The sequence below is a fragment of the Stenella coeruleoalba genome (genome assembly GCF_951394435.1).
Source record: "Stenella coeruleoalba genome assembly, chromosome: 6".
Taxonomy (NCBI): domain Eukaryota; kingdom Metazoa; phylum Chordata; class Mammalia; order Artiodactyla; family Delphinidae; genus Stenella; species Stenella coeruleoalba.
This window is the reverse complement of record NC_137151.1, coordinates 93,532,968-93,560,655: the sequence shown is the minus strand read 5'-3', so window position 1 is coordinate 93,560,655 and position 27,688 is coordinate 93,532,968. Positions and strand designations below refer to the sequence as shown.

The 27,688-nt window shown below is 46.0% G+C and overlaps 1 protein-coding gene across 1 annotated transcript in view; it reads right to left on the bottom strand.

Annotated features, from left to right (window-relative positions):
• The window catches only part of LOC307187665 (aldehyde oxidase 2-like), a gene marked incomplete at its 5' end in the record, with an annotated part of 72,247 nt that overhangs the window by 32,039 nt on the left and 12,520 nt on the right, over nt 1-27,688 (bottom strand). Inside the window, 16 exon segments of the mRNA XM_079924061.1 lie at nt 1,868-1,920; nt 1,923-1,986; nt 4,847-4,961; nt 5,560-5,729; nt 7,102-7,194; nt 8,777-8,960; nt 9,503-9,687; nt 11,077-11,186; nt 13,132-13,225; nt 16,066-16,079; nt 16,082-16,213; nt 20,291-20,383; nt 21,948-22,092; nt 24,374-24,409; nt 24,415-24,453; nt 26,650-26,739. Of these exon segments, the coding sequence (XP_079780187.1) occupies nt 1,868-1,920; nt 1,923-1,986; nt 4,847-4,961; nt 5,560-5,729; nt 7,102-7,194; nt 8,777-8,960; nt 9,503-9,687; nt 11,077-11,186; nt 13,132-13,225; nt 16,066-16,079; nt 16,082-16,213; nt 20,291-20,383; nt 21,948-22,092; nt 24,374-24,409; nt 24,415-24,453; nt 26,650-26,739 (1,617 nt within the window).

Genomic DNA, 27,688 nt, shown 5'->3' with positions numbered 1-27,688 from the left:
GTGGCGAGCGGGGGCTACTCTTCGTTGCGGTGTGCAGGCTTCTCATTGCGGTGGCTTCTCTTGCTGGGGTGCATGGGCTCTAGGCGTGCGGGCTTCAGTAATTGTGGTGCGTGGGCTCAGTAGTTGTGGCTCACGGGCTCTAGAGTGCAGGCTCAGTAGTTGTGGCGCATGGGCTTAGTTGTTCCACGCATGTGGGATCTTCCCAGACTAGGGATCAAACCCTTGTCCCCTGCATTGGCACGTGGATTCTTAACCACTGCGCCACCATGGAAGTCCTACCTGCTATTCTTCATAAAAGGATTTAAAAAATTTTTTTTAATTTTATTTATTTATTTTTTGGCTGTGTTTGGTCTTTGTTGCTGCACAGGGGCTTTCTCTAGTTGCAGCGAGCGGGTGCTACTCTTCGTTGCGGCGCATGGGCTTCTCATTGTGGTGGCTTTTCTCTTGTTGCAGAGCATGGGCTCTAGGTGTGCAGGCTTCAGTTGTGGCTCTTGGGCTCTAGAGCGCAGGCTTAATAGTTGTGGCGTACGGGCTTAGTTGCTCCGTGGCATGTGGGATCTTCCCAGACCAGGGATCAAACCCGTGTCCCTTGCGTTGGCAGGTGGATTCTTAACCACTGCGCCACCAGGGAAGTCCGACCTACTTTTCTTCGCAAAAGAATATTTTTGCTGATGGTGGACAGTCCTAATCGGAGGGAACTCTAGATCTCTAAACATTCCAAGTCCCAAGATATTTCATGAGTGTGTCCTTTGGGTACCATTTCCCCCTTGAGGAAATGGGATTGGAATTAAAATTTCAAAAAACCCTTGTTAGGATCCTAGTACAACCCTAGGAAGCGGGGTGAGCCAAGAACAATGGCTTGGACTTCTTGCAAACTTGATGAAATGGGAATTTGGAACAGAGTTGATTTGGTTTAGAAAGAACAAGAAACATGACCTCTTTAACACTTTGAATATTGAGTAAGTTGTACCTTTTAGGCACATTTTAAAAATGTTCAAATGGTTCACTAGGGCCTTTGAAAAAATTTTATTTTCTTTCACAAGCAATAAAAGAAATAAGCTTTTCTCAACTTTCATTGAATTAGAACATGCAAACCCCTGTCCACATCTCACTTTTCTAATCTAAATTCATTATTTTTGCTGGAAGTAGCATTTTCATTCCATCATCTAGACCCAGAAATGAGAGTGGAAATTTTTGTGGAATTTCATCATGAAAGTCCCACTGCTTTTGGGCTCTACCTTGAAAAGATTATTGTTCCCAATATCCATTCTCACTATTTTCAAGTAATAGAATCCCCAATTTCTAGTGAATACCTGGCCACCTAGAATACAGTCTGCATTTCCCAGATCCCCTTTCTAGGTATGTTGGTGTGGCATGTGACTAGGTTCTACCCAAGGAGAGGTAGGAAGGTTATGTGCAACTTCTGGAAGTGTCCTTAAGGGGAGGGGATATGCTCTTCGTCATCACCTCATTCTCTCTGCTGACTGAAATGTGGACTCAACAGCCAGAGTTCAGTAGCCATTGTGAACCAAAGTGTGATCTGGAGAATGGAAACCACGCAGGACGGAGCAACTATATACGAGAAGGCCAGACCCTTGACACTTAGAAACACATATAAGCCCGGGACTGGCCATTTCTAGATTTTCTGAATGTGAGAGAGAAAGAAACTTCTATTTTTTTCCTGTTTCTTGGAGCCAAAGCTAATTTTAATTCACTTAAGTAATATCTTCCAGAGCAAGCTGATTTTTCCAGAGCAAGCCAGTGACAAAAAAAAAAAGTAGAGCCCTGAATTAGTCTCGCATTAAGAAGTTTGCAAAGGAACTTTTGATTCTACAACCTTACCGGAGAGATCAGGCAGTCTGCTTACCTCCATGGTGAAGATTATGGGCTCCAGTTCTTCACAGGTTACCTTTATCTTTTTGCATGCTTTGCCTGTACATCTGTCTCTGCAACCACAGCACAGATGATCTGGCCCACGCAGAGTACCTGCGGAAAGTACATACATGAAGCAGGTGGAAAATTCTGGGTAGAAGTACTGTTAGTGCAAACTTACCAATGGCTGGTGTTTTAGTTATCATTGTTGACCAATAATAACCACATGTGACTACATGTGCTTGGCTAAAAAGAATTTCTTTTAAATTTTAATTTAAAAATTAATTAAAATCATACAGATGCTTCTACTGGCCATTTTACTCAGTGAATATAAGCCCCAGAGTGGATGTGAGATTGGCTGTGACCTGAATCGGCTGCATCCTCTGTCAAGGGTCGTCCGCGAGTGTCGCCTTCATGGAGTCATTTTAGAGTTTAAAGATAAGGAGAGTATTTTTTGTACAATGTGATTCCTGTGCTTCCCCCCACCCCACAACCCCAAAATTCATATGTTGAGGGGCTGACCCCCAAGGTTACTGTATTGGAGATAAGGCCTTTAAAGAGGTAATGAAGGTGAAATGAGGTCCTAAGGGTGGAGCTCTAATCCAATATGACTGGTGTCCTTATAAGAAGAGGTAGGGACACCAGGGAGGCTCATACACAGAGAAATGGCCACACAGGAGAAGGTGACCATCTGCAAGCTGGGAAGAGTGGCCTCAGGAGAAACCTGCCAACAGCTTGATCTTGGACTTCTAGCCTCTAGAACTGTGAGAAGATACATTTCTCTTTTTTAAGCTATCAAGTCTGTGGTACTGGGTGGACCAAAAGATTCGTTCAGTTTTTTCCGTAAGATGGCTCTAGTAGTGCTCAGTTGTCTTTAACTTCATGTGAAACAATTTTGTTAGATTCTATGTGACAGCTGTCATATCAGTGTGCATTTAGAAAAAGACATCAAAATTGGTGAATTTTTGTGTAGCCATTTTAATATTGAAGATGGAAGAAAAAGAGCAACATTTTCGGCATCTTATGCTTTATTATTTCAAGAAAGGTAAAAACGCAACTGAAACGCAAAAAAAGATTTGTGCAGTGTATGGAGAAGGTGCTGTGACTGGCTGAACGTGTCAAAAGTGGTTTGCAAAGTTTCGTGCTGGAGATTTCTTGCTGGACGATGCTCCACGGTCCAGCTGAGCATCAACACAGGTGGACCACTTGAAGTTGATAGCGATCAAATTGAAACAATAATTGAGAACAACCAACGTTATACCAACGCAGGAGATAGCCGACATACTCAAAATGTCCAAATCAAGCGTGGAAAATCATTTGCACCAGCTTGGTTATGTGAATCGCTTTGATGTTTGGGTTCCACGTAAGTTAAGTGAAAAAAACCTTCTTGACCATATTTCTGCATGCGAATCTCTACTGAAGCGTAAAGAAAACGTTCCGTTTTTAAAACGAATTGTGACGGGTGATGAAAAGTGGATACTGTACAATAACGTGGAAAAGAAGAGATTGTGGGGCAAGCGAAATGAACCACCACCAACCACACCAAAGGCCGGTCTTCAATCAAAGAAAGTGAGGTTGTGTATATGGTGGGATTGGAAGGGAGTCCTCTATTATGAACTCCTTCTGGAAAACCAAATGATTAATTCCAACAAGTACTGCTTCCAAGTAGACCAACTGAAAGTGGCACTCAACGAAAAGTGTCCAGAATTAGTCTACAGAAAATGCATAATCTTCCATCAGGATAACGCAAGACTGCATGTTTCTTTGATGACCAGGCAAAAACTGTTACAGCTTGGCTGGGAAGTTCTGATTCATCTGCTGTATGCACCAGACATTGCACCTTCGGATTTCCATTTATTTCGGTCTTTACAAAATTCTCTTAATGGAAAAAATTTCAATTCCCTGGAAGACAATAAAAGTCACCTGGGACAGTTCTTTGCTCAAAAAGATAAAAATTTTGGGGAGATGGAATTATGAAGTTGCCTGAAAAATGGCAGAAGGTAGTGGAACAGAAGGATGAATACATTGTTCAATAAAGTTCTTGGTGAAAATGAAAAATATCTTTTATTTTTATTTAAAAACCTGAAGGCACTTTTTGGCCCACCCAATATTTTGTTATGGCAGCCCGAGCAGATAACATAGCTCCTAAATAACAGCCAACCTCTTCATCTGGAGTTCAACCAAAAGGACAGTGGTTTGTTTCATGGCTGGAAGAGAAACAGCCTGAGATGCAACAGTAGTAGCAACACCTACTGAGAGCCTTCACATGCCAAGCACTGTTGTAAGCACTTGGCATGTATCAGCTCATTTAAATATCACAACAACACAATGAGGTGGGTGCTACGATTATTCCCATTTTACAGATAATGATATTTTACAGGTATCATGATACCATTTCACAGGTGATGATACACAGCTAGTGAGTGGCAGAGCGAGACCATGAACCAAGGTAGTTTGGCTCCAAAAGCAAGTGCTCAATGAATGATTGTAGACTTGAATTAAAAGGTCAAGGATGACATGAGCAACTTTATTAAAAATGGAGTATGTGAAGGTGAGTGGGAGGTGGCAGGAAGAGGGTTAGTCCAGGAAAGGAAAGAGTTCAGTGTAAATAACAGAGACTGGCTATATATTTGTACTCTCCTTTCTAGATTTTTCAAGGGTTTTCTATCCTGATATATGTCAATTCCAGCATTTATTCTTCAAATAAGAGTAAATTGACTCAAGAGCACACAGTGGGAAAACTCGGACTTGTTGTTTTCCTGTAATAAATTTCCTTTTCTCGATGTTATTTCCTGATTCCAGAAGAGTAGGTCCATCTGAATAAAGGCATTAGGGGTAGAGAGAAGCTGGAAGAATTGGCACTTCTAGCCCCCAGTGACAGAGAGGGCTGGGAGGCGACGGAAGGCCACCTGGAGGTGGTACCTTGGTGATTATCTGCACAAAGTCATGTGGGAAGGCACGTTCTGTACCTTACCTTATCCACGGCCAACAGTTTGTCATTTTCGGTACCACTGGTGCCTGGAATGTCCTCTGCTCTTATCACATCAACCACCCCAGGTAGTTCAAGGGCCTCGGACAAATCAATTGATCTGAAAAAAGAGAAATATTTAAGAAGTAGAAATCAGCAAGCTTTGAGGGCCCTAAACCTGAGGGAGAGATAGAGCATGGGTGAAAATCAAAATATATAACAACTGGTTCACCGTAGGCCCTGACCAATCAGAGCTGATCTGACACAGCAGGGTCCAGGAGGCCCCCTGCTGGGCCTGGGGTAACATCATAGCTACTGGGATGGGAGGAGAGAGAGGGACCAGTACGGCTGTGGCAGGGGTGTCCTTAGGAAGCTTAGGACAGTGGCCATTTACCATTCATTCATTGTTTTATCACCAGTAGGGCTAATGATAAAACATTAGCCCTACTCAGAGTTACTCCTTTGAGCCATGCTTGAGGCAGCAGCAGGGAGATGAGATTAGAATGAAAGCGAGGGCCCTAATTGTGATTTTTATCTCTCTTTCATGATGGGCATTTCCATTTACACTCCCTTCCTCCTCCTGGGGCTGGTGACCTTTTTAAAATTCTTTCCATAAGGTTCTTTGGGTTTAGAACATTTCAGGAGAATGGTCACATTCCTCCAAGGGAATCCCCAAGTGTGCTTTAAAAACGCCTTTCGAAAGCTTTTCATTTACTTACATGATTTTTGCATGGGCTTTGGTACTGGTCACCAAAGCCATTGAAAGTTCTTTATCCAGCATGGGGATCTCATCACAAAATATGGCTTCATCTGTGCCATGTTTAAGGCCTGGTAGGTGCATGATGGGGCATCCGACTGGATCTTGGCGGGATTGGTGAGAATCCACACTCTACAGAGAAAGACAAGAGTTTCCCTGCAAAACTTTAATCTTCAGAAGTGACCTGGCCGATTACCAACACTCCTGATTCAGGATTGAGAAATCAGATGGTCACCCTCAGGCAACAAACAGTGGAGTGGGTCAGATGAGCGTGGCAATTTAATGATGTAACTAGACTGGGGAATTGTTATTTCGGTTATGCGGCAATGCTTTAGACAGGGCCAATGTTTTGGCAAAATTGTGAGGTAGGTGAAGGGGCACTCTGGCTTCCCCTTTTGGCATGTTCTTTTCCCAAGTGGTACCCCGCACCCCTTTATTCTGGAATTCAGAGGGTCTCCCTGTCCTGCCTTCTTACCTTTCCAATGATCAGCCTGTTAACACGTAAAGTGACAGTGATGATGATGCCTTGAGTGCTATAATTCCTGAGGATGGGGGGCCAAAATCTAAGCCAAAAGCCTGCTTATCGGCTGGAGCAGGGCCTCTGGTGGGAGATGGGGGGCACATGGCAGTGGAGTCTATCCAGATCTGGTCTAAGGTGCCTCGGCTGCCCTTGTGATATTTTTGTGCACAAAAATATCACTGGCAGTATAAGTAAATGGATGAATTGGGAGATTGCGATTGACATATATACACTATTGATACTATGTATAAAATAGGTAACTAATGAGAAGCTACAGTGTATAGCACAGGGAACTCTACTCAGTGCTCTGTGGTGACCTAAATGGGAAGGAAATCCAAAAAAGAGGGGTATATGTATACGTATAGCTGATTCACTTTGCTGTACTGTAGAAACTAACACAACGTTGTAAATCAACTGTACTCCAATAAAAACTAAAAAGTAAAGGGAGCACGTGTTTATTCGGGAACTCTTCTCAGCGAAGATCTATGTGTGGACTGTGTGTGGAGATCGGGTGGCAGGAGGGGCTGTGCTCTAATAGATAATAATAGATACTTTCTAAATTGTCCTTCAAGAAGAGGGGCTTCAGTTGCTGGCAGGGGGCTCTTGTCTTGCCGACTGGAGATTAAACATTTGCAATCAGGGCTGGAGGCTGAACCTTGCTACTGTCCTGCTCTGTCCTGCCCCCCACTCCTGGCTTAGCTGCTCCTCAAACAAATGCCCAAAGAACAGCAGTTTGAAGACACTCTCAATTATTAGTCACATGGTCAAACTGTTTCAGGTCGGTTTGGCCCTGAGGGCATCCAGCGGTAGCTCAGGCCTGATCTTAGATCCAGCCTCTCCCTGGATCGACCTGAACAAAGGGCCAACGTGCTAGCAAAAACTAGAAAGTTAGAAGGGAAAATCACAACTTTGAAGCACTTGCTTGTTCACACAGCTACAGCTGTCTCTTAGTTTCTCGGTTTCTATTAAATTAAACTCACTGACCTGGTACCTTTGGACTCCCTGGGGTACTGTGACCGGGAAGTCTTCTAGAGCACTTAGGAATCGGTCTGAAATTTCAGGATAACGGCCTCTGTTCTGAAAGACGATTCAAAACAATAAAGATAAGCTGATTAGTCTCTGATTAAACTGGGCTTTGAAAGTGACTTGGCTTAAGTAGCCAAGAAACCGTAAGGTTCGGGTAGCCTGGATGACGCAAATCCACATCACCTCCCAGGATTCACTTCTGTGAATGTTCTTTGCCCTCCCTCCCTTTCCACATAAGGAAGACCTGGACTGACTGTTTGAATCTGATCCTCAAGCCAGTCTGAGGAGAGAGAGGCCTGTCAGCAAGCTGGGCAGAGGCAGGAGGAGAAGCAAGAAAATCTGGGGTTGGAAAAGCCATTCTAGAACGAGCTGGGGTGGTTCATTGTACACAAAAGAGCCCAAATCCTGATTATTTTCCTCAGCAACTCAGTTTTTCTGAGAGAGCAGCAAAACTGGGAAGGCTCTCTGGGTGTCACTGAAACACATCAAGGGTCTTGATTAAGAAATTCAATGGCAGCAGGAGTTATTCTAGTAAATGTGGTTTGCGAGGGTCTTCATCTTTCTTTTTCTTTCTTTTTTTATTTTGGCCTCGCCGCACAGCTTGCGGGATTTTCGTTCCCCAGCCAGGGATCAAACCCGGGCCCGCTGCAGTGGAAGCACGGAGTCTTAACCACTGGACCTCCAGGGAAGTCCTGTGAGGGTCTTCATCTGAATGAATGAAAACCAGACAGTTTAGGAACACACTGGGCTGTTGGCGTGGGGTGTGACTGGGGAACAGGGGTGCAAGTTAGGGTGAGAGTTGTAGTCACAGTCAGGGGAGGAAAGATAGATTCAGAAGAGAGAGGGGGAGGGGAGAGAGAGAGGGAGAAAGAGAGTGAAAATATTTTGCTTTGGTAACATATTCCAGAAGTTTATAATCAGAAATTCTGAAAAGAAGCTACTTAAATATTAGCATATAAACCTTTCAGGTTTTTGTTTTGAATTTAATTTTATTTATTTTCTTATACAGCAGGTTCTTAGTAGTCATCCATTTTATACACATCAGTGTATACATGTCAATCCCAATCTCCCAATTCATCCCACCACCACCCAACCTTTTAGATTTTTCGAAAAATAAAATTTTGTTTCACATTTCATATTGAATATACAATTCTAGAATAGGCAAAACTAATCTATAGTGCCACAAAGCAGATCAGGGGTGTTGCCTGGGGGCAGGGGTGGGAGGATTGACAGCAGAGGGGCAAAAGGGCACTTTTTGGGGTGATGGAAATACCCTATCTCTTGTTTGAGGTGGTGGTGAGGCCAGTTTACACAATTGCCAAAACTCTCTGAGTTTAAATAGGTGCATTTTGTTCTATGTAATTATACTTCAATAAAGTTGATTTTAAAAGAGAAAAAAATTGCACATAGGAGGCAGGGGTCCCGTCATGTTTCCCTGCTCAGGGCATGTGGTAAACATCTGTGCACTGAAGACAGTCTGGCATCCTGAGCCTCACGCAGTAGCCCTTCAGGGCTGACTTCCGGAAGAAGGGATGGCTGGGAACTGACAGGCTGCCCAGAAGACAGTTTGCAAAAGTAGTGGGGAAGGTGGGAGCTTACGCTGCCAGGAGCACATAAAAGCCAGAGCACTCACAGGCACAGAGAACAGTTCTACTAGCTTCTTCTGTTCCTGCAGAAATTGTAGGTAGAATTTGAAGAAGAAGCTGACCACCAGAGTCCTCTTGAATGCCACCCTCCCACCTGGAGCCCCGCCTGGGAGGGAGAGTTCATCCAGGAGCAGCCTGCAGGCCTCATCCAGCATCAACTCACCCCAGCGCCTGGAGAAGGGCAGCCTCAGTGACTACTGGCACGTGCTAGATATTGGATGGTGGCGGTTCAGACACCCCCGAGTCGCATTTTATGAGTTGGATAGGCACTTAGAAATCACCTAAACAAGCCGTTCAGGAAAACTGGGGCCTGGGAGGCTGCCCTGAGTAGCCTGAACATGCTGGAACCAGGCATTAAATAAATAGACCATTAGGGTCAATTCCATTATGAACTGGACACTGCCTTTACTGAGGAAGAAATAGAGTGCCCCCGAGCAGTGGGAGTGGGAGGTACCACTTGGATGCTGCCGGTGTGGGTTTGCAGGAGTGTTGATGTGCGCAAGAGCAGTGGGGCAGAACACAGTCCTGGGCCATATTTGTTGTATCCCTCACCCAGAGAGCGGCACCTAATTAATCAAAGTCAAATAAGGTTGGATTCATTTAGCAAAATTACAGAAAGAACAAGCAATGATTCTACATATAGGAGTTTCCATCTTCCCAGTTGTTTTTTTGACGTCAAGCTTCACCATCAGGGTCCAGGGTTTGTTGCTTACCTCCCCAGGAGCTGCTGGCAGGATTTCTGTGCACTGACTGTGGCAGCCCCGACCCCTCTGTAGGCGATGCTCAGGTCCTCGACGGTGTCTGTGCCCTCCCTGAAGAGGACTTGCCTGCCAGCATTCACATGGGCCGAGGCATTTTGCTGGCACTGAGCCTGTCCGAAGGCTGACACAGATTCCCACTGTGGAGACAAAAGCCGTTTGGAGTTATTTGATATGTTAAAACTAAGAGCAAGTTTTCTGCTTCTTGGTGCCACGAATTAATCACTTAGACTCAATCTAAATGGACACAAAGGACGCTTGGCACAATTTGAGGACAATTTGGCTGCCTGTTCGTTCAAAGAGAGAATGACGTCCTCCCAAAGGTCTGTCCCCAACCCCCCATACCCTCAATGCACAGGGATCACTGCGCACTTTCCCTCCGAGACCAGGATGCCTCTGCACAAAATGCCTGGAGCATTTCCACATGCCTTTATTTCTGGGCGCCATTAACTCCAGTCTCCAGTCCCCTTTGTCCCCTGCGAGGATGGAGGAGCCTTCTCAACACAGGTGCTTTTAAGCGTGATTTGCTGAAAGTGTGAAAGAGACCCACCGAATTTCTGGGTTTGTAGATGCTATCATTTTTCCATTTTGCAAAGTTCGTAAAGGCGTTGAATAGGACTTTCCAGCGGTGGACTAGGGACTCTTCTAACTGAGACAAGAGTCAGGATGGTGACGGCTGCTCCCCTTACCCTTGGCACCATGACCACTGGTGTGCTGACATGGTGTTAACGAAGATGGCCGGTGCCTCGAGTGTGTTTCCATCTGTGTGGCCACCGAGGGTGCTGTGTTTGGTCAGCTTGTTTTCCTCTCTGGGGCCCTTACCCAGATGCACACTGGCTCGGGAACAGATTTCAAAGTTTCCATTCCCAAGGAAAAATAAATGAAGGTCATACATGGCTGAAAGCATGACTTAATATAAGACTTCCTACATGACCAAGGTGACTCCTGGCTTGGGATCACTGTGTATGTGTATGAAGTATTGCCCCTCTTGGCAAGACTGTCCTCTGGGATTCAGGTACGGTTTGGGGGAGAAGCACAGGGAACAGGGAGTGAGGACAGAGGGCTCCCTCGGTAGCTGGCTGGGTGGCCACATCTCCCCCAGGGCTGGTGTATTAGGCACTCCTGTTTCTCTGAACTGTTGGGGTCAGCTCCGGGGTGGGGGCGGAGCACAGAGGTCCGGCCGCAGCCTCTGCCTCCTTTGGGTCAGGTGGAGAAGCTCATTCTGCAGCAGGAGAACTTGAATTTCCGCCTCCCAGCGTTGATATTGGACACGAGGGGGTGTGGAAGCACCTCCGCGGGCCGGGCAGGCGCCACCCCACAGCTGAAGCAACGACCGCAGCTGGTCACCCGGAGCCGCCCGCTCAAGGGTTGCTGAAAGCCTTAGTGCCGCACCAGGCTACAGAGGACAGGAAACAGGTTTTCAGGGCAGCCTTATTTTCCTTCCATCTGTTCTGAAATTTCTACAGATGACTGGACTCAGTTATGCAAAGAGAAAAACAACTCTCAAAAGTGACCAGCAGAATTCTTACCTTTTGAGAGTGGGGGATATACGCAGACTCCGCAGTTCCCTCCGGCTCCAGGTCTGCACTCGCCAGCCCAGCAAGAAAATGTTCGCTTAGAGGAATCTGTTGAAGAAAATGACATTTCTGCACAGGTGCAGCAGGAATGTGAGATTATTCTGTACTCTTAAATGTCAGCAGCGGAGAAGAAAAGGTCACCTTTCTCTGCGAGGAGCAGCGCGGGGATCTGAGCGCGCCGAGGACCAGGCCCCCTTGTCCCTTCCACAGGGAGGGGTGGCAGCCGCTGCATGACATTTACTCTTGTTAGTGCACGTGCCGTGTGAACTGGGTCTCTTCCTGTCCCCAAGGCCTGTCAGGCCCGTTTTCATCTTTCAGCAGAGGCTGGTTAACTAAATCTAACTCATTCAATACTGGGATCAAGGTAAGGGCGTAACTTAAGCTGAGACGTGGTTTGTTTCCATTATGAACAGAGCTCAAATCATTGGATTTGCCTTTTGTTCTTGCCACTGCTGTTGGCCTCTAAGCGGGATACCCACACCTTTAAAGCAAAGTGAACAATTCACAAAACCTCCTTTCGGCCCCGTTGTCACCACATGGTGGTCAGAGAAGTCCCCTCTGGCTTTAAAAAGTGGTTGTGGCTCCACAGAGGAGATGTGGCGAGGAGATCAAGCGGCAGTGCAGGGAATCTGACGTGGGTTCCGCTCCTGGCACAGCAGCGATATGCTGATTGGAAGGCAGGCGGCAGGGGGACCCCAAAGGAGCCCCTGTGGACCTTTCCCTCCCTGCTACTGGCCTCACCGGAGCGGGCTGAGCTCAGGCTGGAGGTGGCTTTGGCAGAGCTGGGAAAACAGAGACCTTAAGCCAAAGGTAACGACCAACATCCCAGCAGAAGAACACAGCTAGTACTACTAGTCCTAGTGTAGAAGGCCCCACGGGGGCCGGGCCATCCTTGCTATCCTGATGCCCCAGAGCCTAGGCTGCTTCTCCCTTAGTCTTTGGGGGTTGAGCTAAGGTCGTGCTGGACCGCAGGCCTGGAGGACTCAGCAAAACAGTTGACTGGGCCGGGCAAGGTGAGGCCTTTCCTCTCCTCCCCGCTGGGTGGGTCCCACACAAAGCTGAATGGGGGCATGAGAGCTTGTCCTCTACCAGTAGGTCTGTCCCAACACTTCTCAGTTCCCACCCACCAGGGACAGCCAACAATCCCCTGGGGAGGGTTACAATGCCTGTAATATAATTCCTGGTTGGCCACACCCCGAAGTTCACAAGGGGCAGTGTGACTGCTCCCCTGCACCCAGTGCCAGCCTGTCAGCTGGTAGGAGGGCATTTGATGGGTGAGGGAGGGGGTGGAACAAGGGAAGCGGGGAGTTAAAAGCCCTGGGGAGGCCCTGATGGAGAAGAAACAAGCATGCCCATTTGGAAATCAGGCAGACTGGGTCTCCATCCCATGCCCGCCTCTACAAGCGACCTCCGCCGGGTGGTTGCACACATTAGACGTGACGTGTGTAAAGTATCCAGCAGAGCTGGCGCAAAGTCAGCACCCAGTAAATGGGAGTGCTAGCATCCCTGTAGCAGCCGGAGGCAGTGTGAAGGCTGAGCACTTTGGGGGAGACAAGGGTGGTATAGCACGGAGCGCCCCAAGGGAGCGTCCCTCTCAGCCAGCATGTACAATTAGTCATCGCCTTCCTCCTGCCCCCAGGGGCCCCACGATGTCCCCAGCGTGTCCTAACTAGATCTGTGGCTTCTCTCACAGAAACTGGGGGTGTGGGCATGAAGAGAAGGAGGTGCTGGTCCTTGGGCCACAGAGAGCCTTCACGTCAGCCTCTGATACCGCCCCAGGCTGATGCGGGCTAACTGAGCTGTGGTCCAGGCTGGGTGTTGCGTGTATGTGTGGCAGGTGGTGCAGAAGGAAGCGCCAGCCACCCCTTGCATCAGTGTGCCTCCTGCCAGGAGCCTGAGCTTCCCATGGTGGATTGAGAGCCGGAGACCTGGGCTCTGATATAGCAATTCTTTAAAAAGAAACAAAAACTTTTCAGGTGCTGTCCAGAGTGTTCTGGGGTAGCTTACCTTCTGAAATCAGATTGAGGTTAGTGTTGCCCACAGCCAGAAATGGATTCAGATCTGAATAGCGATGCCGGCTTATAATGTGTCCCCCTAAGGACTAAGGAGAGAGAGTTACAGCCTCGGCCTTCGATCCCTCAAATCCGAGACCCATAGGCACCTGCTTACGGTCTTCTCTGGTAGTGAAAGGGTCAGGAGGAGTCTCAGTGTGCTCTGCAGACGAGACTCAGTTCAGACCATGTGGGAGGCCTCCACCCACCTGCAACTTTGGATCGGGTGAGGAATGGATGGTAACGCTCTACGGCATTTGGTACGTTCCACCTGCTGTCTAACCCCTTCACACGTATTTACTCAATCCTCACAACAACCCAGTGAGATGATGCAATTATCCCCCCTTTGCAGATGAAGACACTGGGGCACAGAGAACTTACGAAACTTGATCAAGGTCTGCCAGCTAGGAAGGGGCAGGACTGGGATTCAAGCGAGTGAGGCTCAGCAGCCAGTTCTGAGCCACCCCTGCTTAGCTGGTGCAGGTGGCCACAGTGCTGGCCACAGAGGTGCCGTCCTGCCTGGGATCTCAGCCTCATCGCACGGCCTCTGAAATTGCTGGACTTCTGTGGGCTGTGTTGAGGTGCTGGGCATCCACATCACTGAGGGAGAGTTGCCCTTTTCCTCTTGGGGGATTCCACTTGGATCTGGTCGAGGCTGTAGCATCTCAGAACGTGGCAGGGAAATGACTGGCCAGTCCACTCAGTGCTCTCCTTCCCATGTAGTGATGGAATCTACAGTGACAGCCTGGGCTGTGTTGACCCAGGCTGGAACATGGGTGAGGACAGGAAACCCCAGTTCCTCTATGAACAGCTCAATTTTTTTTTTTTAACATCTTTATTGGAGTATAATTGCTTTACAATGGTGTGTTAGTTTCTGCTTTATAACAAAGTGAATCAGTTATACATATACATCTGTTCCCATATCTCTTCCCTCTTGCGTCTCCCTCCCTCCCACCCTCCCTATCCCACCCCTCTAGGTGGTCACAAAGCACCTAGCTGATCTCCCTGTGCTATGCGGCTGCTTCCCACTAGCTATCTATTTTACATCTGGTAGTGTATATATGTCCATGCCACTCTCTCACTTTGTCACAGCTTACCCTTCCCCCTCCCCATATCCTCAAGTCCATTCTCTAGTAGGTCTGTGTCTTTATTCCCGTCTTACCCCTAGGTTCTTCATGACATTTTTTTTTCTTAGATTCCATATATATGCGTTAGCATATGGTATTTGTCTTTCTCTTTCTGACTTACTTCACTCTGTATGACAGACTCTAGGTCTATCCACCTCATTACAAATAGCTCAATGTCGTTTCTTTTTATGGCTGAGTAATAATCCATTGTATATATGTGCCACATCTTCTTTATCCATTCGTCTGTCGACGGACACTTAGGTTGCTTCCATGTCCTGGCTATTGTAAATAGAGCTGCAATGAACATTTTGGTACATGACTCTTTTTGAAATATGGTTTTCTCAGGGTATATGCCCAGTAGTGGGATTGCTGGGCCGTATGGTAGTTCTATTTGTAGTTTTTTAAGGAACCTCCATACTGTTCTCCATAGTGACTGTATCAATTTACATTCCCGCCAACAGTGCACAAGGGTTCCCTGTACTCCACACCCTCTCCAGCATTTATTGTTTGTAGATTTTTTGATAACGGCCATTCTGACTGGTGTGAGGTGATACCTCATTGTAGTTCTGATTTGCATTTCTCCAATGATTAGTGATGTTGAGCATCCTTTCATGTGTTTGTTGGCAATCTGTATATCTTCTTTGGAGGAATGTCTATTTAGGTCTTCTGCCCATTTTTGGATTGGGTTGTTTGTTTTTTTGTATTGAGCTGCATGAGCTGCTTGTAAATTTTGGAGATGAATCCTTTGTCAGTTGCTTCATTTGCAAATATTTTCTCCCATTCTGAGGGTTGCCTTTTGGTCTTGTTTATGGTTTCCTTTGCTGTGCAAAAGCTTTGAAGTTTCATTAGGTCCCATTTGTTTATTTTTGTTTTTATTTCCATTTCTCTAGGAGGTGGGTCAAAAAGGATCTTGCTGTGATTTATGTCATAGAGCGATGAGCAGCTCAATTTTAAAGTTCTTGTTTCCACTGAGTGGAAATCTGCTTCCCTGCATTCTCAGCTATCGGTCATACTTCTACCCTTTGTGATCATATGAAATGCATCACACGTCTCCTTGGGAGTCTAGAAATATTTGAAGGCAGCTCTCATGGTCCCTCTGATTGTCCCCACCCCCACCATTCCTCTTTCTGATGTGGTTTCCAGCCCCCCACTCTCCTGCCACCATCTCCTTGCCAGGCTCCAGGGTTTGAGTCAGAGTTCTTGACAGTGAATGGGAACGTTTTGGAATCACTTGAAGAGATTTTTCAAAGGAAACATGTTCTCCCTCCATTCCCTGTATCCCAAGGATTTCTAATACACCATTTGGGGTATGTAAGGGAAGGAGCGTGTGTACTTTGAAAAGTTACTTCTGCTTTCTTCTGAGGTCAAAAACAATCAGACCTTGAAGTGTGATTCCCTGACCTGAGCATTATTCTTCAGCTGTGATCTGAACAGTCTGAGGTAGAGGAGACTACCCTCCTTATTTTAGGTATTATACTTCTGTTAACGCAGCCTAAGTCTAAATTAGCTTCTTTGAAGGTCTTATCACCAAATTAGCACTTGTTCCTACTTGGCTTATTCTGTTGAACTTGACTTAGAGTCAGTCTTCTTTGAAATATGTTATTAAATAATGTTTGTTAAATATTGAATAGTTACTTATTGTGCCTGTCGTTTCAATCTGCTGAGACCCTTTTGCACACTGATTCTGCCAATGCCTATTTCAACATTTCGGTGAGGTTAAGAAATAGGTGCAGTGGGCCTCGTGATTGGCCCGGAGGACATACGGCCACGTTCCGATCTGCCTGCCCGCCAGGCTCTTCAGGTGCTTCAGGAATGCTTGGTATGTCTGGGTCTTCTCCCGGAACTCAGATATCCTCTCAGCCAAGATGTCCTTGACCTGGGCCAGAAGACAGGCAGCACCTGTTGTCAGTCCTGAAGCACATTGTTTTTACAGGTGATGTGGGAGGAGCAGCTGGATTGTAATCATGGCTCCAGGGCCTTGGTGTCCAGCTAGTGCGGTGGCTCTCCACACTGGCTGCTCAGAGAATCAGCAGAACTCAAACAGCACAGATGGCCCACTCCCACGTCAATCAAATCAGAATCTCTGGGTGCAAGCCTTTATCAAAGTCTCCCCAGGGAGTTCTCCTGGGCAGCCAGGGTTGGGAACCCCTGGGTTGGTCTACACTCTTTGAATGAACGCAAGAAAACAGAGGCTAGAGAGAAGGGATGACGGTAAAAACTAGCAGGTGGCAGACTCTACTAGAACTTTCCGTGACCCCCTCCTGACTGACCACAGTGAAGCTATGCAAAGCTGTTTTGTGATTAAGCAGGATAAATATGATGGCATGAAAACAATCAAAGGTCTTTCAATTTCCTAGGTCATTGTCTGAAATCAATAGTGCTTTTACTGTTGATTTGCACCTCTACAGGTAGCCTTGCTATTCAAAATCATCAACAACCAGTTCCAGGAGGGGCACCGGCCAATCAGAATGAACACAGCTCATGCAAGGAGCTGCCCTAGGTATTATGTTGGTTGTTGTTAGGTGTGTGGATCTTGGGGGTTCCCAGGGAGGAGCTTGGGGGCAGGAGCAATGGAAAAGCATCCATCTAGGGGGATCAGGGCAGTGCTATTTGCTGGCTGGCAAGGAAGTAATTCAGAATTTAAAAACCATTGCAGCCATACTCTTGAGTACTGGCAGTATCTTAGTGCTGGCTTTGGGCTTCTCTGTAGTAGGGATGTAAAGGGTTCAGATCAATCTTTGAAAATGAAGAAGCCACCAAACCATCAGGAGGTGACTTAGCTGGACTTTAAAAATTAATCTCTCTGGGGTTTGTAGAATGAATCACTAACACGTAGAATCTGATTTGACATCATTTCCAAGGCTGGGTTCTAACCTCAGTTAGTCTGATTTTTAACAGGCTGTGGGCTGGGCTTTGATTTTTCTCTTGTGGATTAATCGTGGAGAATATTTCACCCTCCCACATAACTTTATCTTCATCAGTATTAACAATGTACTTGGCACAATACTTCCCCCACCCCTGCCAACATACACGCACAACACCCCCTGCTGCTTCAATGATCATAGCTAACCTAATTGATTAGGGAAACCACTAGTTTCTCCTTATTATCTATATGCTAAGCAAATCTTGCCTAAAAGTAACTAAACTTCTCCTCTGCCCTGGAGTGTCTCTCAACTTAGAGTCCTCACCCTGTTTCTGCTTCAGCATCTCATCCAAGGCACTCCGTAACGCGGGATCCCATCCCAGACCCACCAGGGATGGTCTATTGCTTCCCATCACTACAAGTTCCAATAAAGCTTGGTCTTTAACTTCTGCAAAATCCTGCCTTCCCTTTGCCTGCAGAAGCACTGGGAAGATCAAGCTTGTTTCCTATCATACCGTTCCTCCTACCCTAGAGACCCAGAGCCTTCTTCGTAGGGAAGAAATCAGAGACAAAGACATTATTATTATTATTAATATCTTTTTAAGGTCAGGAGCATCACACAGGCCAGTATGATCATCCCTTATTTGACACAGAATAGGGCAGTTCAGCCCTAGGGGAGAGTAAACTGTCAGCTGTTGCTACTGCCTGGGTTCTCAGAAGAATGGATTTCAAACTCAGGCTGAGGCCAGACAGTCCACCTTGGGGCTTTCGTCTGGCTCTTTCCATTGCTCACATTACCCCCTCACTCTGTGCCAGGCATGACACAGCTGTGCCGAGGAAATTCTATTTACTGTATTTCCATTCATATTTTATTCCATCTTGGGTCACAAAACCTAGCCTGTATTTCAACAGAGTTGAAAAGAGCCTTACCTTTGTTTGATTCTCAGAACATGGATTTTAACTCCATGCTTCTCAGAGTTTGCGGGTCTGTGGGTTAAAGGTGCAGCAACTTTCTGGAGCGTTTACTGTACTAAAGATTTTGAGGAAAAAGAAGTGTACAGAGCCCAGCGTGTATGTGACATGGATTAGCACACAAAATTTAAACAAACGGAAGCTGTCACAGAAACTGATTTCCTGCGGGAGACCGCTGCTGGTGGTGGTGGTGGGTACATCTGGCTCCCACGTACCCCTCCCCCACCAGTGTCCTTCATTCTTCTGGGCCTTAGGAAAAGTTTGGGCATCCTTGGGAAGGTCCCTGGAGGCCACTAGAGATTACTCACACTTAAAGTTTAAGGGGCCCCCGAGGAAAGTGCATTGTTTGTTTCCTCAGATTTTAGAATCTGGCTCTACTTTGCCTGCAGAGTCCAAACAACCAACTGGACAGGCCGTGGGGTGGGCCTGGGGGACGGGGAATGGCAGTAAAGACGAGTTCTGGATTGGAGGTGGGAGATGTGTGGCTTGATGACCCGCCAGTAGCCAGTTTGGGGACCTTGGGCAAGTTCACTTTCCTTGAGTCCTGGCCCTGGCGGAGGTAGATATAGGGGCTCAGTGGGATGGAGGAAGTCTTCCCTCTCCTTCAAACAGAGCAGCTTATTTTCATTTACTAAGATTTGTTTGAGGACAGGGTTGTGGTGCTGAAGACAAGTTTGAAAACCGTGGGCTAAACGATGCCTGGGGTGAACATGAGGGGAAGGGTTTTCGGGTCTTGACCGTCTGCTTAAGCGACTTGACTATACTCCCAAGCCACCCATTTTACTATTCCCTCTTTCTCTTCTCTCCAACCCCAGGATTTCAGGTAAATCTAAGCACGTTCTCCTCCTCTTCTGAGTGGTATGCAGATGTGCTACCTGAGTTGTCCCAAGGCTGAAGCTGTGGTGCTGGGCAAAACCAGGAAGTGTCCCTTTCCTAGCAAGTGGGTGGGATGAGGCCAGGGAAGGGCAGGCTTGCTGGTCTGCAGCACGGTCAAAGTCTGGCTGATGATGGTTGAGGCCGGGAAGGTAGGACTCCTGGATGGCAGTGATACAGCCAAGGTGGGTCCCCTCCCCTGCCCACCACCAACCTCCAAAAACATACGGTGGCCTACCAGTCAGTCTGGACTAAAGCTTTCAGTCCAGTCAACCTCCCTGTTGCCTGAGTTAAGGAAGTCATTATTACCACTGCCTCCCAAATTCAAGTTTCTGACCCACTCATTTGTTTGTTTGTTTTTTGCATTAAGTTATTTGTCAGTAATTTAGCACATATATGCATGTATCTGGGACAGGCACATGTATGCTAGGAGATCTGGGAGATGAGGGAAGGACTAAAATAAGGTTCCTTTTGCCAAAGGGTTTGCAGTGCATCTTGAAGGCAAAGCCTTGCATGTTTCCTTCCTACTCTGTGGGTGCCAGCTTGCCTGATGCAGTATCTGTACAAAAGGGGCCCTTAAGGATGTTGTGAGTGACTGGGGGTGTTTGTTTGCTCGGGCAGGTTTTTGTCTCACTTGGCCTTTTGCCGTTGTCCCCATGAGACAAGTAGCATTTGAGTGCCAGACACTACATCGCCTACTTTCCTCCTGCGAACATACTCCCTCCCTGGAATTGACCATCCAACCATTGGAGAGTGCCAGTTCTCTCTTGCTGTCTTCCCATTAAAGTGACACTGCAAGATTGTGGCTTTTTTTTTTTTTTTTTTTGCGGTACGCGGGCCTCTCACCGCTGTGGCCTCTCCCGTTGTGGAGCACAGGCTCCGGACGCGCAGGCTCAGCGGCCATGGCCCACGGGCCCAGCCACTCCGCGGCATGTGGGATCCCCCTGACCAGGGCTCGAACCCGTGTCCCCTGCATCGGCAGGCAGACCCCCAACCACTGCGCCACCAGGGAAGCCCGACTGTAGCTTTTTATAGGCAAGAATCCTGCAGCTGAGTGCAGGGTCTTGAATGACATTATCCAAGTACCTAATATTCTGTGCAAAGCTTTTGACAGTAAAGTTTCATGGTGGGGATGTCATATCACATCAGAAAAATGATGAAGAATTGGAAACAGGCCAGACAAGATAAAAGTATGAGGAGGTTCTAAACTATATAGCAAGTTTTAAGTTTAGTGCAGGAATCGGTTCATTGATATTTTACGAAGAACACCTGGAACTCACCATCACTTGTTTTAGACACCATAATCAGCTCAGAAATCCTAGCAGGAGAGAGGAGAACTGGGTGAAAATGTCCTTGAGATTTCAACGCAGGTCCTGAAAGTAAATGCATTATATACTCTAGAGAGAGTTAGGAAAGAGAAAATGCAATTTTTTGGCATTGAGTGTTTCTCATAAAAATATTCAGATGCTAATTTTAAAAACTGGAAATAAATGTGTATAGATGTTGGGCTTCCCTGGTGGCGCAGTAGTTGAGAGTCCGCCTGCCGATGCAGGGGACACGGGTTCGAGCCCTGGTCTGGGGGGATCCCACGTGCCGCGGAGCGACTGGGCCCGTGAGCCACAACTACTGAGCTTGCGCGTCTGGAGCCTGTGCTCCGCAACAAGAGAGGCTGCGATAGTGAGAGGCCCGTGCACCGCGATAAAGAGTGGCCCCCGCTTGCCACAACTAGAGAAAGCCCTCGCACAGAAACGAAGACCCAACACAGCAAAAATAAATAAATTAATTAAAAACAAAAAGTACCAGTGCCACTGTGGATGTGAGGATTAAATTAGTCAATGCTTTAAAAAAAAAAAATGTGTATAGATGTGAAAGCAGTGGCCGTACACCCTGCCAAGTAATTTTATAGCACAGGCTCTCCTGGTATATGTGTTTATTTATACTCTCTACATGTGTATAAAAATAGGAAATAAAATGGCTGAGAGGTTCTTAGAAAACCCTTGCATGTGGGCACCAGGAGACACATATAAAGATATCTGTAATAGCAAAAACTTGGAGAACACTCCACATCCTTGAGCAATAGAATGGATGAGCAAATTGTGCCCTGGACACACGATGGAATCCAGCAGCACAGTTACACGCAACAGTGTGGGTGAATCTCAGCTCGAGAATGTTGAACGCACAAAGCAAATTGCAGAAGAATAATACCGTGTCAGTCTATTTATGTGAAGTTCAAAAATATGCAAAACTAAGGGACATGGTGCTTAGTTACTCAAATATATGGGGTAAAATTGTAAAAATGAGGAAGAGACTGACCAACATTGTATTCAAGCTAATGAGTGCCTCTGAGAAGAAGGCGAGGGGGGGGCCTGTGGTTTGGGAGGGCCCATGGGGCATTCAAAGTTCTTGGTAAAGCTCTGGTTCTTAAACTGGGTGTGGTGATAACTGGGTGTGCATTGTTAATATATCCATACATATTTTATAAAATTCTATTTTATTGAACAAAAACAAAGTTAAAAAGGACAAAGTAAATTAAATGATAAACTGTCCTCTAATACTTTTTTCCCACACCTCAAGAAGTTACACTGCATACTCCCAGGGTATATGTACCTCCAATTTTGGAGACCATTTTATATAATAATACGATATTTGTATTATACTTTAATATTGTATATATAATTTATATATGAGTCTATATAGCACATATATGCTAGTATTTATAAAAATATATAGTAGATATAAAAATACTATGTCATATAAATAATTATTATATAATATACAATATAGTAGTATATTTTATGATACAGTATTATAGCATTTTTATTTAAAAAATGAGGTTTTTATCCTTAAAAAGTAGTTTTTGTAGACTGTGAGCACAGTGGGGGACAGGAAATCCACCTCGGCACAAATGGTGGACTGAGAATCGTTGCAATCACTCACCCAGCGAGGTGTTGCCCAGGATGAGAGGGCCTTCCAGGTGTTTTGCTTTCAGCTCCAGGAGGTCCTTGAGGGTCCCAGGGGAGATCCAGGTGACGCTCTTTCCATGAAAGGCCAGGGTTCGTTTTTCTGGGTTCTTTGCCATTCTCTACGTGCAAATAACAAGGTGTGTGCACCTGTGCACACCTGTATTCCTGGGTTATGATAGATCCTAGGTGGAGGTATGTTCCTCTAGAGAGATTTCAGAAGTTCTGGAGTCCCCTTGACCAAAAAGACACTCACTACACCCATTGGCTAAGGCCTGAATTTTCCATAGTTAGATACTTACTCCTTTAGCTTAAGCCTTGATAATGTGTAGTTCTTTGGAGGAAACCGACAATATGAGCTGGCATCTGTCACTGACCCTTCAGTATAGATTAATTCAACATAATTTAGTATCATGGCCTTAAAAATCATAATTATACTAATACTCCTAAATTAGAATCTTCAGCTTTTCCTCTGAAATCCTGAACGAGTACTCAGTGTCTCTCCTTAGATGTGTAATAGGCATCTCAAATTTAACGTGTCCAAAACTGAGCTCCTCATATCCCATCGCCCTCCAAGCCCCTGAAAAGGACCCCCCAAAGGCAAAAGGCCCTGCTCCTCCGGAGGTCTTCCCCTTCTCCATAAATGGCCACTCCCCTTTCCAGCTACCCAAAGCCCTGGAGTCAGCAGTGAATGCGCTCTCTCTCCCACACTCTACAGCAGCGGTCCCCAGCCTATCTGGCACCAGGGACTGGTTTCGTGGAAGACAGCTTTTACACGGACGTGGTGGTGGGGGGATGGTTCAGGCAGTAACGCGAGCGATGGGAGCAATGGGGAGCGGCAGATGAAGCTTGCTTGCCCGACGCTTACTCCTGCTGTGCTGCCCTGTGTCTAACAGGCTGCAGCCGGTATCTGTCCGCGGCCGGGTGGGGGACCCCTCCCCTACATCACATTCATCAGGGAATCTTTTTTTTTTTTTTTTTTTTGCGCGTTACGCGGGCCTCTCACTGTTGTGGCCTCTCCCGTTGTGGAGCACAGGCTCCGGGCGCGCAGGCTCAGCGGCCATGGCTCACAGGCCCAGCCGCTCCGCGGCATGTGGGATCTTCCCGGACCGGGGCAAGAACCCGTGTCCCCTGAATCGGCAGGCGGACTCTCAACCACTGCGCCACCAGGGAAGCCCCATCAGGAAATCTTGTTGGCTCTTCTTCCAAAATGTATCCAGAATCCACTCCCTCCTCACCACCTGCATGCTGGCCACCTGGTCCAGCACCACCATCCTCAGCATGACATTAGGGCCCTAATGGGCTCACTGCTCCTTCCCTTGCCCCCTCCGCAGGCTATTCCCATCCCAGCAGCCAAAACGACCCCGGATCCCATTACAAGGTTAATAGGAGCGTAACCCTCTTCTGTCCAACCTCTCTGGTAGCTTCACATCTCAGGCAGAGTAAAAGCCAAGTAGTCTAGGTTCAGCATGGTCTGCCCACCCCCCTGCCCGCAGCTTTCTGATCTCTCTAGTTCACTGCGCTCCAGCCAGGCTGGCCCCTGCTCCGTCCCTTGATCAGGCCGGGAGTTCTCCCCTCCTTGGCACCTTTGCACTTGCTGCCCCACTGCCTGGACTGCTCTTCCCCCATGTATCTTCATGGCCAGTTCCCTCCCCTCTTTCAGGACTTTCTTCAAATGTTATCTTCTCAGAGAAGTTTCCTCTGGCCGGATATTTAAAGTTGCAACCCCCTGCATCATCCTATCCCCTTTCTCTGTTTTATTTTGTTCTCCTTCTCACTTGCTAACACTATATAACTTATCTAGTATCTTGCTCATTGTCTGTCTCTGCCACCAGGTTACAAACTCCTTGGGGTCAGGTCTGTGTGAGTTTTGTTCCCTGTTGTATATTCAGTACCCCAAACAGTGCCTGGCACATTGCTGAATGATGAATATTTGTTGAATGCATGAATAAACACATCAGAATCTTTCAGAAATAGGCATTTTATGGAATGAGACCACTGGATGTTAGAGAGGAAAGATAGAGATGCTGACAGAGGGAAGGCTGAGGTATCGGGAGGCCCTGGAAGTGCCCCTTGAGGTCAATATCTGGAGAAGGCTGGAAAGGCCAAGTTAGAAGCTGAGAAAAACTGGATTGCTTGGGACAGTCAGTAGGGACACACTGCAGATGACAATGATGGGAGTAATGACGAAATCGCTTTAAAAAATAACCTCAGCTGAGGCTTCAGGGAAAGTGTGCAGGGCAACAGCCAGGGCTTGGTGAGCTGGACAGGGACAGGCATACTGATTTGATCAAGCATTTCCACAATTTGATAATTTCACAGGAGGGGAAGTGTGGTTTTAGAAAACTGAGATTATAACCAGTGGCATTGAAACGAGCACATAAAACACCCAACTTACCTTACCAAGAGTTCTGGGGGAAATATGAGTTCCTGGTAAGGTCTAAGGGCTGGAACTCCTCTTTTGCAAATAGCTCCATGCAAATCTCTATAAAGGGCAGAAGAAGATTGTTCTGTCAGCCCTGCTCAAATGGAAACAGCATTGTAATTCTTTACATTAATTAGGCAAAATGAACATAGTAATAACTATCTGATTCTCCTTGTATGGGAAAATAGTTCAAACCAAATAGTTTTAAATAAGAATCTTTTTGTAAGAGAAATACTGATTTGACACTAATGTGATGTTAAAGAAAAGAGTATTCTATTAAATAGTTCAAACAGTACCCTGCGAAACACCAAGACAGCCTATGAAAGACAATCACAGGTCATATAAGTTTGGGAAACCCTCTCCACTGTGCCCCAACCTCTATCCCCTCACCTGTCAAGTCAGGATTCAAAACTCTGAGAAGTCCTATAGTTTAAGTAAAAAAAAGACTCTAAACATACAGACCCATGTGTAAACACACACACACACACACACACACACACACACACACACACCCCACTTGCTTTAATAACAATAGTTAACATTTATGGGGTGCTTATGTTCCAAGTACTTTTACACGTATTAATAATTTACTTAATCCTCACAACAATTGTACAAAGAAAGTAAATTATCAACTCCACTTTACCTATTAGGAAACTAAAGCACAGTGAAAAGTTACCCAAACTGGAATCTTGTCTGAATCAAACATATTTCAGTTTTTGGAAACACTTATTCCCAGGAAACCTTCCTAAAGAGAAAGACAAATTGGGAGGGAACTGTGGGATGCAGGGCTAGAGGGCTGTGTAGTGGGGAAGAGCATGGGGAATAGGGAGACAGACAGGTGTGGGTTCCTTCTCAGTTCTGCCATGACTTGGCTCTCTGACCCTCTCAATGGAAAGGTAACCTCTCTGAAGATTAAATAGAAATAATGCCTATTTTGAAGGGTAATTGTGACAAGTAAGTGAAATGACCTGACATTTGTCCAATACTCCTCTGCCTTTTTTCCTATCTCTCTAAGGTCTTCCTAGGTTGCAGAAGGACAACTTGTAGTTGTTCCTTGTGTAGGTTAGGATCCCAGACTGAAGCATAACCGGCCAACATCTGAAGATCAGTTTTTGTGTAAGTTGGAATTAGAAGTATAGGCAGTACCTGATAGTGTCTGAGAATTAAAATGTAAAACAAACAAAATGAATCAGAGCTGAGGGATTAAAGTTCCCCTAAACAGGGACCAGGCCAAGACTTTATAGTTACCCCATGGAAGATATTAACATAGCTTCAAGAGAAGGGAGTGTCATGGGGCAGACACCTGCCATCCAGCAGGTCTACCTGATGGATGGAGGGGCGTCTTCTATGATGTTACCCTTAAGATTATCCAACTGCTCTGCATCCGTGGTCACCAAGCAACCTTCGCCTTATAACGTGGCTTCCTGTGTGTCTTTTCGTATAGGGAAAGGACATGTGGCTCAGTGATCATAAGATCCACCTTAAAATTGTGTTTCTCTTTATAAGGAATATTGGGGCACAGTCCAGTTTAAGTGTGTTCTTTTGCATTTGGTTAAAGTGATCCAGGTGGACCCCAGAGTGCAATCATTGCCCAGATTGAATTCCCGGGGTGTTAAGGATAGAAACACATACAGCAGGGAATGACGGGCTCAGTTTTGTCTAAGTTTTGTCAACTGTGTTCTCTTAGTTTTCCGTGTCTACAGGGAGCAGACTATTTTTCCTATATTCGAACTAGGAATTCTTTCTAAGTAATTCCTTTAAGATCTTGGCCGTGGGTCTTTTTTTTGAAACTAGTGTCTCTCAGAGAGCAAAGCCAGAGACTGGTGTGTTTCTGGCTGGACTTCCCAGCTGTGGGAGCCATGAACTCGCCATGTATCTTTGGACAGGCTCCTCAGCCTTCCTGACATTGCAGTGTCCTCTCTCTGCAAAGGAGGAGATGGTGATAGAGGCCAGCTCTACATGAGGAGAGCCAGGCAAGGATGGGACTCATCGTAGCTGGGGTAGGTCTTTTTTCTCTTGTCTGAGTGGGTGTATGATTTATTGTTTCAGCCTTCCAGAGAGTGAAGGGGAAATCAGAGCGTGGGCTTTGAATCACCACTTTACCCAGATCCCAAACGAAAAGTGCATTATTCGTGCCCGCACTTTGGACGTTTGTAAGTAAAGCGGAGAATGACCATCAAAACTGACAAGCACAGTTGCAGCACTGGCCGGCATAAGCGATACTCTCAGGAAGAGGGCAAACAAAGGGACTCACGTCACTTTTCCTGTCGAGCGAGGAAGAATCATTTTCTCCTCGATCTAGGCAGCATTTTCCTGTTCCTTTCTGTTGACAACCATTTGACTCCTAGGATAGTGAAATGCCTTGAGATGAAGAACTTTTTAACATGTAAATGGGTGTGTGCCTTGAAGGGTTTGACAATTTAAATGAGGCTCCAAACTTTTAAAGTCACTTTTGGTGGTTTCTACTGGAATAGGGGTAATCACAAGATCTTCCTTTTTATTTACTTTATTTTTTAAATACAGTGATACAGATAAATATATAGAATGTATAATACACACACAGTATATATTATATAGCTTAAAACAATAATAAAGAATATGGAGGGCTTCCCTGGTGGCGCAGTGGTTGAGAGTCCGCCTGCCGATGCAGGGGACACAGGTTCGTGCCCTGGTCTGGGAAGATCCCACATGCTGCGGAGCGGCTGGTCCCGTGAGCCATGGCCACTGAGCCTGCGTGTCCGGAACCTGTGCTCCGCAACGGGAGAGGCCACAACAGTGAGAGGCCCACATACCGCAAAAAAAAGAAAAAAAAAGAATATGGAGAAGCATAAAAGAAATAAACTATCATTACTCTATCCCACTGGTAATATTTTTATGTAATATATAGTTGTACAATAGTTATAGTACAATATACTTTTTACTTTGACTTTTTGTTCATTTATTTGCCTATCATTAAAAAGCCTTTAAAATATAATTTTGCTGATTGCATAATAGTCCATCTTCTGGCTATTCCACAATATAGTTGTAAAATTTGCTATTGATGTATACTTAGTGGGTTTTTTTACATTTTATAACTACAAATAACATAATGAACATTTCTGTTCATTACATGTACAGCTTTGTGTACATCTCTGAATTTTTTCTTAGGTGAATTCCTAGTTGTAGAATCAATTGATAAGATGCTTTTCACAGCAATAATAATTTATCCATTCTCTAGTATATACAAGACTCAACAACATTGAGTATTATCATTTATAAAGGGACCTTAAAAAGAGAAAAAAAAAGAAAGACAA